The sequence below is a fragment of the Cuculus canorus genome, chromosome 1 (genome assembly GCF_017976375.1).
Source record: "Cuculus canorus isolate bCucCan1 chromosome 1, bCucCan1.pri, whole genome shotgun sequence".
Taxonomy (NCBI): Eukaryota; Metazoa; Chordata; class Aves; order Cuculiformes; family Cuculidae; genus Cuculus; species Cuculus canorus.
The window spans coordinates 178,357,275-178,369,259 of record NC_071401.1 but is presented as its reverse complement, the minus strand read 5'-3'; the positions used below and the strand labels follow the sequence as shown (position 1 = coordinate 178,369,259).

Here is an 11,985-nt window from a genome sequence, read left to right as displayed (position 1 = left end):
AGTCTACGATTCTATGCTCCCCCCCCCCCCCGCCCCCCCACCATCACCACCAGCCCATGCAGTCCCTGAGCCCCTCCCTCGGAGACGCTCTCAGCCCCGCCCCCGCCCGTCTCGCGCCGCTCCGCCCGCCCCCCACCCCGCCCTGCCCCGCGCGCAGGCGCAGCAGCAGCCACCGCCTCGTCCCGCGTAGCCCCGCCCCGCGCCCCCGCGCCCCGCCCGCGGCCGCCTGCGCGTGCCTCAGCTGCTTCCGGCGCGCGGCGCAGGCGCGGCAGTGCGGTGTCCCTTCAGCCGTAGTCGTTGTGGTCGCTACTGCCGTCCCATCCACCCCCCCACCCCCCTCCGCCGGGGCGGCACCGCGGCCCCTGCCGCACTCCTTGATCGTGGCGGGGGGAAAGGCCCTGCCTGGCGCCCTGGGGAGCGGGGGAGGCGGGAGCCGTTGCCCGGCAAGGCAGGTACCCGCTGTGGCCAGGGTGGGCCCCGGCGGGGCTTGGAGGGGAAGGGGGCGTGAAGAGCGGTGAGCGCGTGCCAGGCACGCGGGGGGCGGGAGCGGCGGGGACGGGACAGGACAGGACAGGACAGTACAGTACAGTACAGGACGGGTGTTTACGCGGCCGCTTTCGAAATCGTTTCTGCGAAATGGCGAAAGGTAGCAGCGGAGCCCACTCCCTTCCCAGGGCAGGAGGCGCCCCCGTTCCTCTATATCTGCCCATCCCCGGCCGTGGCCTGAAGCCCGGCTGCGCGGCGCTGGGACGGGCACAGACGGCCGCTGAGGGAACCGTGAGTAACGAGGCTACTCTTGCCTGTGCTGTTACTTTGGCGTGGGCCCGCACAGGTGTCAGGCTGCCTGACCTCCTCTGGCACTTGTCACAAAAGCTAGAGAAGTCTGAGCCTGTTGTAGTAATGGAGCTGCCACTGGCGTTTCAGCGCGACTCTTGCATAATGCGTAAAACTCTGATCCACCCCAGATATGTATGTATTTTTCCTTGCAGAGCAGGGATTCTATGCTGCCCTTGGCTCTTAGGAGAGGAATGTTTTCTTGAACTTGTGTTTTACACTTAAACTTTGCTCAGAGAATTAGTGTGCTTTCTCCTCCGGGAGGAATTCTGCAAAGGAAGGGTAATATAATGACAGTTCCATTTGGAAGTTGGTCTCTGCACAAGATTATTTACTAAAGAGGCGCACGTTTCTCTTTTTTGGAAGGACTGGTAAGCAACTTTATCTGTGGCACTAAATGCTTTCAACAAGTGTTATATATTGCTCCAGGAGGGTTTAAGCTGATCTTTAAGGAATAACTTGTTGAAATTAAAATGTTGACATGATGGTATCAAATGTCCTAAGCAGTAGATATTCCCATGAGATTATTTGATTTGAATGTTTATCTGTCTTTATTGAAAGAATAAACAAGCTGCATGTGCTCTAAGTAACTCTGTGATTTTAGTTTAACTTTTTACTGGTTTGGGGTTTCCATTGTTGTTTTTGTTTGTTTTTCTTTTTCAGATAACACCGTGATATGAGACTTAGTTATTGAAGTATATTTTCTGGAATGAAGTAGGCAAGCAACATAGGAAAGGTGTAATTATTTATAAGTAATGGTAGTTCATTTGTCTTTAGACGCATATTTATTCTTTGTGGTTAACCCGAAGAGTCTTTGGTGGAAGCAAAGAAACAAATACCTGTGTTTGTGTAGACCTAAAGCCTGCTGGAGGATAAATCATGCGATTCACCCGAGAGTTTTTCATACAAGTGAGCCTCGGTGTAAGTGGGCCAGAAGCAGAACATTTTGGTATAACAACTATTCTTACAGCCATGACTTTTTATACTACAGAGTTTCTAAACTTCTAACTTCTTCTTCCAAAGGACTTACAAAAGTGAACAGTCGCATGTCACGAATAAAGAACACTATAGAATCTGTTTCAAAGGCAGTGTCTGGCACTCACAGTGAACTGGTGTCACGGATAGCTCGGTTGAAATCGCACTCAGGTACCTTGGGCAAAGCAAATAAAAGCAATGCAAATGGAAATAACATCAGTGCAAATCTAGAAGATGATAAACAAATCACAGATGCCAGAACTCAGGAGGATTGCAACAGCGGCCCAGCTGCAAAGAAATCCACTTGTGCAACTGAAAACTCAGTGCCTATGTTAGTAACTTTAAGTGGCACTAATCACGATACTCCAGAAGATTCCGCACCTGCTAAAAACCACCTTTTTCATATAAGCTACTTTTCTACGAGTTTTGGAGAGACTTACAACTTTGTAGCTGATCATATCAACCAGTACTTTAACAATAATTCTGTAATGGATCAAGAGAAAAAAAGGAATGCTTTATTACAGGACTCTAAAACTGAAGAAAGGAATAAGCTTGATTCATCAGAAACTACTGTAACAAGTGAAGAAAAGACAGTGGATTCAGCAGGTACTGTAGGTCCTGAAGCAGAGACTCTGGGTGCTGAAAAGACAAATACCGCTCTTCCAGCTTCCACTAAAAAAAGTATTGCAAACTTTCTTTCATACCCCAGTAACAGTGTACAAGCTTTTGTAGACAGTTACATTGGTGGCTTGGTTCCCAAGTTAAGATCCGATACAAAAGTTGTTTCACAAGAAAAGAGTAAACAGCCAGAACAAGAAGTGTCTGAGAAAGATGAGGGGGACAAAGCAAAAGAGGCTAAGACTGCAGAAGAGAGGGAAAAGCATCTGTCTCTTCAGAGAGAAAAGGCAAGTCTTTCTTTAGTGTTGGTTCTTTAGATACTATTTCCGTGTATGTTTTATACAAATGTATGTACACACTATACACATGTATATAAACTTACGTATATATACAGATCTGTTCTTACATAAATAAGTATATACGTATGCACTTACGTACATGTACACATGTGTATTTGTGTATGCACACGTAAGTACATACATGCTTATATAAATAAGGATATATGTTTATACTTTTACATGTGTATATGCATGTGAGTTAAACTTAGATATATGTACTTACAAATAATTACATGTATGTGTATAAAAATGTTTATTTTTATATAAATGCAAATAAATTTATGTAAGCTTGTATGTAAAGTGTATAGTAAGTCTGTGTAAAGTATATGTATGTATTTAGTTGATATATGTGCTCTGTCTACTTATACATATGCTTAGATCTAGTTGTTTTTCTGTTGTTGTAGTTTATAGCACTCTTGGAGTGTTTTATGGTCCTAATACTATGATTTCAGTGTTGCCCTGAAAATCCACATGACTTTGTGCTGACAGGTTTGGTTGATGTACTGTCTAAACAAAGTATCAAAAGGTTACCTGTTTAAGCAATGCTTACTTGGAACCTGTAGCAGATCTGCAGTACAAAATGCTGTCTATTACTTCTGAGAAGTCTTAAAATAACGATTTGGTATTATTCTTCACAAATCTTTCATGTTTCTTAGAGTAGTTTTGTGTTATTGGTATAACTTTACCTTTTTTTGTTTAGATTATTGCACGAGTGAGTATTGATAACAGGACTCGAGCTTTAGTTCAAGCTCTACGAAGATCCTCTAATCGAAGAGTCTGTATCAGCCGGGTTGAAGAACTGACCTACCATCTTCTAGAATTTCCAGAGAGCAGAGGAGTTGCAATTAAGGTGCAAACAGTCTTTATGCTTAGGCAAAAATAAATATCTGACAGATGATTGACATAGAATAACATTAAACTTTCTTTTGTGCTTTTTTTCTGTTGGCCATATCTTCTCTTTGTAAAGATTACAATGTGACTATCTCTCTTTATAGCTATTTTTTTAGCTGGTTCAAGCAGATCTGTATGTATCAGTAGTTCAGCTGAAGGCTTTTAAGGTTGCGATGTTTAATTTAGAAGCATACAGCATTGTCATGTGGATAGATAGTAAAGCTTATTCCCATAGTAGATGAAGGTTGTACACTGTGTCCTCTGTCACAGTTGACCAGATGGGAACGTACAGAACAGTTGATCTGTATATGTGCAACAGTTTTTATGCTTGCTTGCATGCTTCCTTTGAAGAGAGATGACAAGAGTGGAGTAGAGCCGTCCAATAAGTTAATGTAATCTAGTCCTACTCATCCTCTTTCCTGCAGTGAGAGGACAGGAGGTGGGTAATAGGCTGTTTTAGCAGTACTAGCCAAATCACAGCATTTGTCAGTCCTATGCCTTTTTCCACAAGATGTAACAGATGTGTTGCATGGGTTATAGAGTTGCTGGAAAAGAGATCTTTGGGAATGGAGTGCGGCCAGATGAATCATCTGGACAGGGTACAGGTTGAGCATCCACATGAATAGAAGTGAATTACTTTATTATGAAAGAGTACATTTACTACTCCCATTTTAATTATAATACTTTAATTTTGTGATAGTAATTGTAAATTGAAAAATTACTCAATGTGAGAAAGAATTGTAATTTTTGGTTTGTTTTAATATTAGGGTACTTAGAAGCCATTTCTTGTTTTGAAGCATTGTGATATTTACTCAGCAGAATCAGGGCTTTTAGCCATACTTGTTCTGCTCTATGCTTAAGTTTATATTTGGCCCGTATGACATTAAAGTCGGTATAACTAAACTTTAGGCAAATATAGATTTTCTGACTATTCAAAAGATTTGCATTTCACCTTGGTTATTTAATTCTGATAGGTAATTACTGTAACAACGAGGGGTGTACAACATAATATTGGAGTCCTTTCTTTCCCTTGTTAGAAATTAAGATAGGTAAATACAGATTTAAATACATTTTCCATTGAGTTTACGTAATGTATTTCTTTTATAAGTAAATGCCAAACTAGTACATTTAAGCATTGATTCTTTTGGTGTAAACATATAGTTAGAATCAAATATCTTTGTATTTATCAATAGGAAAAAATAATCCCATGCCTACTGCGACTGAGACAGGCAAATGACGAAAGTCTTCAGGCTGCTGTTAGAGAGACTTTAGCTATAATTGGATATACAGATCCTGTGAAAGGCTGGGGAATTCGAGTTCTTACTATTGATGGAGGAGGAACAAGGTAAAACCTCTGGGTTTTTTTATATACTTGTAGCCTTTTTTCATACTATACTGGAAATAAAATTTCGGTTTTTCTTTAAGTTTGTGCCCAAAGATGCAATTTTTTCTCCTTTTGGAAATAAGTGGTTATTTGAGCTAGTCTGCTCACAAATCTAATCTCAGAAATACAGAATTGTTGTGAAATGCTAGAAGTCGTTTATACCCTTACAATTGTGCTGACTTAATAAAGCCAAAAAATGTTCATGTACGTGTCTGGAGGGTGACTTGCCTTAGCAGGACTGGTTTCATATGAAAGAATGAATAGACTAGCGGTGAAAGCTGTTCTAGCTGTGATGTTGGTTTATATTTTTTTTATAATACAACAAACATTTAAAAAAAAAAAAAAGCACCACATGTCCTTAATTACATGTGCCCTAGCTCTGCATGAATTTGTGTACCTACCACAATTTAAAGAGTAGTATCAGAAACATGTTCATTAAATTTAAAGTCTCATGTTTACTGAAAGCTGTGTTTTCAGGCATATTTGAAGAAATCTTGTTGGCAAATATTTACTGATTGAAAGATCTTTATTGGTAGAAAGTAAAGCATGAAGTCATTGCAGAAATACAGTTTAACAGAGTGTTTATTTCCCTATAGTATTTATTTAATTGCATCAAAATCAGTTGCCTTCAATAAGGAATAAGTGTTTGTCACAACTTTGATGTCTGCGTTTTCAGAAGTTCATTGTAAACCATAAGAATTTTACAAAGTAGAATGATGCTATATGTATGAATAAAGTGTGTTCATTTTTCTGTTAGATTTCTAGCTTATTTCTTGAGTTTAGAAAGCAGTATCTGCATCTGTAACTCTAAATGAAACAGATCAGAGAGTGAGCCTGAATACTGACTCCTGCTATTGTGCTCCTTAATTGGTGGTGGTCATCTGGTTGTAATTTCAGACTAGCTTGACTGCTGCTCTTCACCACAAGCCAGGACAGATTTGGGTGCGGCATGCAGGAGAATGTTTTGGCAAAATGGTGCTTGGTTTGGTGCTCCTTTTGGTATACACAGTTCTCTAGCTCTATCCCAGCAGAGTTAGCACCTTTGCATGCCAGCTGCTCTGTTTCATGTTGTAAAAAGCACAAGTTTCATGGGCTGGAATGCCTCTCTCCTATTATTTCAGACACATTGAATTGCAGGCAAAAAAGACACAGAGAGAGAAGTACTACATGCTGAGGACCTTCATATAGCCCTGATAAAACCAAAACTTAAGTGCTGTATGGTGTGGATGCAGCTAAAATCTATCCCGAGTCTACATCCACAGAAGATGACAGTAATCCTACAAACTAATCCTACAAACTAGTAAGGCTACAAAAACAATATGGCTGTAGCTGTTGAGTAGTGGTTTTGGTATGCCTCAGTTTGTAACTTATATTTAGTATTCATCGCTCCATTTCAATTGAGTTCTGCTACTTTTCATTGCCTGACATATTCAGGATTCTTACTGTTGTAGTTATTCAGTAATAGTTATCATTAAGCAAAGGTGGGCTTAGAGCTATGTAAGATAAAACTACCATTGTATGCAAAGACGTTTTTTGTGTTTCAGGGGTTTAGTTGCACTTCAGACACTACGGAAACTAGAAGAACTAACTGGAAAGCCGGTTCATCAACTTTTTGACTACATTTGTGGTGTAAGCACAGGTAATTAAGCCATACATTGGAATTTTGCTGTGAATGTAGTGAAAGAAAATCTGAGAATATGTGGATTGTGCAGAATGTGCCGCTTTCTGACTTTCAGTGCAACTTGGGAAAGCACAGGTGTGGTTTTAAAGTCTTTCTTTTTTCTTCTGAGTAAGAAGTTTGAGTGACTGGTAACTTCAAACTGATTTGTAATTTTTTTCAACAAACATGAGTCCTTCATTTTATGCGCAGATACAGATATCTTCCTTGGTTTTAGGGTTTTGCAGACAAATAAGGCAACGTTCCTCAGGGACTGATATGTGCCAACAGTGTTTCTTGTCTATATTAATCACCTGCACAGTGGGACGAAGTGCTCATGTACCAAGATCTTCGATGACACTAGATTAGAAGAGTGGTCAGTTGAATGATAGTCTCTGTTCAGATCAGCCTGTGCAGGCTGGAGAAATTGCTTCACATTTACCACCTGAGGTCCAATAAAGCCAAGTGCCAGTCCTCTGTCTGAGGTGGACTGACTGGCTGGGAACCAGCTTTGCTGAGAAAGGACCTGGTCCTGTTGGAATGGATTGAACATGAATCAGTGTACCCTTGCAGCAGAGGAGGCTGACCACTTCCTGGCTTGTACGCACAAGAATGTACCCAACAGATTAAGGATCTCTGCTGGCCGCAGTCTGTCTAGTTCTAGGCTCTTCAGTAAAACCTTAATCTGTTGTGGATGTTCTTTTATGTACTGGGTAAGTCTGGCAGAGGGCCAAGTAGGTCAGGGGATTGGAAGTCACAGCAGTGAGAGAGTGCAAGAACTGGGTTTATTCAGCCTTAAGAGATAGCCAAGGGGAGAGGCCTTATTGCTGTTTCAAGTAAAGGGAAAATACAGAGAAGATGGAGTTAGTCTTTTCTTGAAGGTGCGTGGTTATAGAAGAGCCAACAGACAAGTTAGAGCGTGGGAAGTTATAATTAGATATAAGGAATCATGTTTGCCTTGCAATGATGGTCAGACACTGGAAGGAGTTGCCTGCATAGGTTGTGAAACCTCTATCCTGATGAACAAGTCCTGAATAACATGTTATAATTAAACATGTTTGAACAGCAGGTTGGACTAGATGACCTTTAGAGGTCCCTCTCAGCCTTAATTGCTTTGTGACTCAATGGTAAATTACTGCTTAAGAGATCTTAGGGAGTAGGAAACTCTAAGGCGTAAGTTTCTTTTTAAAAGACAGTCATCTCTTTTGGAAGTGATGCTAGACCAGTAGCAGCATAATACTGATTTGTAACATAATAGGTATGCTGTGGTTCGGTAGCTCAGTTTCCTCTAGAAACCCACATTCTTAATTTAATTTATGCTATGCTTAATCTTCTATACAATTTAATTCAGAAAAAACATTGCGGATCACTATGAGTGTGTATATATATATATATATATATATAAAATGTACAAGTTTCCAGAGATTTGCTTGGTAGGTTCAAAGTAGAACAAAATAATGTTTACGTCTACTAGACAGAATTTCTTTTCAGACACAATATAACTCCCTGCTTTACATTTTTAATAGTATTTGGAAAAAGCCCTTTGTTAGTTAATTTAGCAGTAAGTGATTGTTTCTTTGGAAGATAGTGTCATTACAAAACACTTCTCCAATGTCTCCTTCAATCACGACAAAGACACTGTCTTTGATAGGGATTCGTGGTGTTCTTAATTTGATCCTACTGCTCTGATCAGAGCTAACTTTATTATTAATTCTTCACCAGATTTTGGTTTTTGTAACTGCTAGTAAGTCCTTAATGTGTTCTTTTAAGCTTTGTTCACACTATCAAGCTTTCGTACACCGTGGTCCAGCTTGCAATAGATGACAAGACATGATTGGGAGAGATTGTACATATTTGTCAGCATGTGCTAGCAGCATGCTTCACCATTTGAGTTTGTGGTGTTGGTACATATGTCAATTGGATTTGCAGACAGTTGCAGCTGAATGAACTGTGGTGTACAAGAGTGATGTGTTAAATGATGGGAAGGATGCCTCTTGTGCATTACAGAGGTTTTTTTCTGCTGTGCTTTTCATATCTCTTAATATTGTCTAGCTGCTTTTTCTTTGAGGTTTAGAAATAAACACTTTGCTGTGAATTACACATTGCAAAGTCTGTCTTTGTAGTTAGCTTCCCTGTGCTTCTCTTCACTGGTGGTCTTAATGTGGAAGTGCAGGCAGTCACAGAGAAAGATGACTAATGATGCTGTAGTGGGCCATGTGTACTTTAGGTTACCTGCCTATTTCTGGGCACGATATCTGGACATGAAGCACCAGAAAATCACACTGAACTTGTTTTGTGAGGAGGCAAGTTAGAGTAAATTGTGTACTGTTTCTGCCTGTGCAAAAATCCAAAGATGAAAACAGGGCAGTTGAAAGGAAGAAGCGGTATTGCCACATGAACTGAGCTGCTGGGAATTGTGTAAGTGAGGATGATTATCACTGTTCTCCAGAGTATTTCATGCTTTTATTGATGCACTTAACCCACTGAGGACAATTTATCTGCAGGTATGCTGTGGATGTGGCTTGTGTGTCCTTTTCAATGCTTGTGCTTTTTCCCTGGTATATCAAAGATGCTTCTGAATAGCGGTGCGCTCAGGATTCAGTCCTGAGCAGTTTATAACATCAAGAGTGTGTGATTAGGCAAAATGTGTACTACCACATTTCCAAATGCGCTGGTCTGCTTCAAGAATTTAAAAACTAAAGTTTTTCCTAAATTTCTATTTTGATCTATAATTAGTGGCATTCAGGTGCATTGTATGAGGGATTTGATCATTGATGTAGTGTGATCAAAGGTTCTCTAAGCATATTGTTTTCCAGTGCCTTTTACTACAAACACATCTGAATTACATGGGTCTCTCTGATCGTCAGTTTTGGATGTGTATGAAGTTTTCTTAAGGACTTGATGTAAGGATATTCTCCCAAAATATTCCTCCCAAGTTGTAAAGATCAGTGTAGGGCTAGTGCCCTCATGTGTTCTTCATGAGAAGATGATGTGCAGATGAGAAGCCTCATTAAACAACGCCAGCGTCAATCTGTGTTGAAGTTGGGGGTTTTCTTTGGCCCGTGACTTCTTTCCACCTTGCTGTTTTAAGAAGTGTATTTTTTTTAAGAATTCACAAATAAGTCAAGCCATGGTATTTTAGATTTGGAAACATCCTTAGGAGGCTATCTTGTTTCTCAAGGGTGTGTTTCGCTGATGGCAATTGTCTTAAGATTTTGAATCATGTCAGATCTCTTAAGCAAAATCTGTGCTAGTGATCTGCTATTTTTACAGCCAGAAAAAAATAATCAAATGCGGGTCTTCTCATTGCACTGCAGATCTGTTTCCTCTTCTCTGGACTCCCCATAAACATAGATAACATTTTTTTTTTTTTCCTTTTTCTTTGCAACAGCCTTCTGTGCATTTGAAGTCTTTTGTCACAGACCATTTACTAAGGCTTTCCTTAGACTGATTTTGTTCACTCATTATTGTTTCTGGGGATTTTTCTGTGTGTTTTTTCTTTTTTTCAGTTGGTCTGTATGTTTTTTGAAGAACATCATTCAGGCCCAGATATAGTTCTTATGCCGAAGTCTTACTAATGCTGAAAAAGGAAGGAATACTTTTGTCTTTCAGGTTATATTCCTGCCCGTCTCATGTCTCTACCCAGCTGTATGTTTACGTTATTGAAGATATCCTCCTTGACCTTGCAGATTTTATTTAGGTTTTTTTTTCCCCATTAAATGTTGTTTGCCATCAAGACTGAGATGGTGACTACAGTGTAGGAATCGCAGAGCAGGATGTGGTAGAAGTCTCAGATGCGTTTTTTCACTGTATCATCTGATAGAGCCTGCACTATGTCTTCAATTTTGACTTTGGTCTTCTGTGAGCTTCTTGTTACCATCCAGCAAGTTTCAGCAAAGCCTTATGTACAAGGTGTGTACCTTGTCTCTGGTATTATCTACTGCACTCACGCGCTGAAGCAGATTGCGGTTTTTAGTGCTGTTTCTCAGGAGATGAAGTGAAAATAAGTGTGCGTTTGATATGAATCTTTTTCTCTTTGGCTTTGAAACTGTTCACCAAAATAGCACATGCGTGGCATTATAGATGGGTGCTGGAGAGTTGAGAGTGAGAGAAAGCAGCTGAGGATTTGCATGATTTGGGAAAATGGTATTTCTCTGTTGCTTAATGTTTGGTCTGTGTTAAATACAGGCATTTGGGGATTTGGCAGTTGAGTAAGTTTCTGTTGATGAAATTTTGTGTCAAGTAGGCCTAGATTATATTAAGCACATCTGCTGCATTTTATTATAACAAATTGAGACCATCAGTCCAATGACAGTCAACTATAAGGACAATGGGATTTGTGAGAGCAAAATAAGCTTGGAAGTCATGTTTCCTTTAAAGCAATTTGTAACTTTCTTTTATGTAGTTATTTCTGCTTATTTATTTTATTCTTACTCTATTTCAAACCTATTGCATTCATTTCCAGATTGGAAAAACAATCTATCCTGATTTTTCCTGATGCTTAATTATAGGTCGCACGGTATTGTACAATTAGATCTAAAGATTGTATATGTCTTTTTCAGTTAAATCTATCCAGGACTTCTAGTGATGTGTTAATTGTATTTTTCCAGTGTTTTTAATGGTATTCTGCAACCATGCTTTTTGGATACCATTGTTTTATTCCTACAAGGGTAGGTCAGAATTTTTTATAGGCACACACTAGATGGCAGTATGTATAAATGACTAATTATAAATGGTTGCAACTAAATGCATTTCAAACAACTCAAAATTCCCTTCTTCTCACAGAATTTTCATATTTTTTATTTACTGACTCAGAGTGTCCAGTTAAAATGGTGATCTTTGAACAGGAATTCAGTGATACAAATGTCAATTGGTCTTCCCTTTTCAAGACAGATAGTCTGCTAGCCTATGAACTACATTAAATTGTAATCCATCTTTATAATCTTTACTCCAGGCTATATTTTACATTTCAAAATACTTCTTTTTCAGGAGCTATATTAGCTTTTATGTTGGGGTTGTTCCATATCCCTCTGGACGATTGTGAAGAACTGTATCGCAAGTTAGGATCAGATGTTTTTAAGCAGAATGTCATTGTTGGAACAGTCAAAATGGGTTGGAGCCACGCCTTTTATGACAGTGATATATGGGAAAAAATGCTCAAGTAAGTAAAAAATGATCAAGTGAAAAATAATATAATGTCTGAGAGCATTTGGTTTTGTTACTGTTTCACTGGTAAGCAAATTCTTAAAACAACTAGAAAGGATTAGTATATACGCTCGTTGTTTTGA

At 39.6% G+C, this 11,985-nt stretch overlaps 1 protein-coding gene across 6 annotated transcripts in view; it reads left to right on the top strand.

Annotated features, from left to right (window-relative positions):
* Window positions 1-271: 271 nt before the first annotated feature.
* Window positions 272-11,985, top strand: part of PNPLA8 (patatin like phospholipase domain containing 8) — a 38,922-nt gene continuing 27,208 nt past the window's right edge. The window contains exons 1-6 of one of the 6 annotated variants that reach the window (XM_054066035.1): window positions 272-448; window positions 1,498-2,714; window positions 3,466-3,615; window positions 4,850-5,001; window positions 6,585-6,679; window positions 11,687-11,858. In XM_054066035.1, the coding sequence (XP_053922010.1) occupies window positions 1,590-2,714; window positions 3,466-3,615; window positions 4,850-5,001; window positions 6,585-6,679; window positions 11,687-11,858 (1,694 nt within the window). In that variant the 5' untranslated portion in view covers window positions 272-448; window positions 1,498-1,589. The other 5 variants (XM_054066032.1, XM_054066048.1, XM_054066015.1 and 2 more) reach the window with 5 other exon arrangements.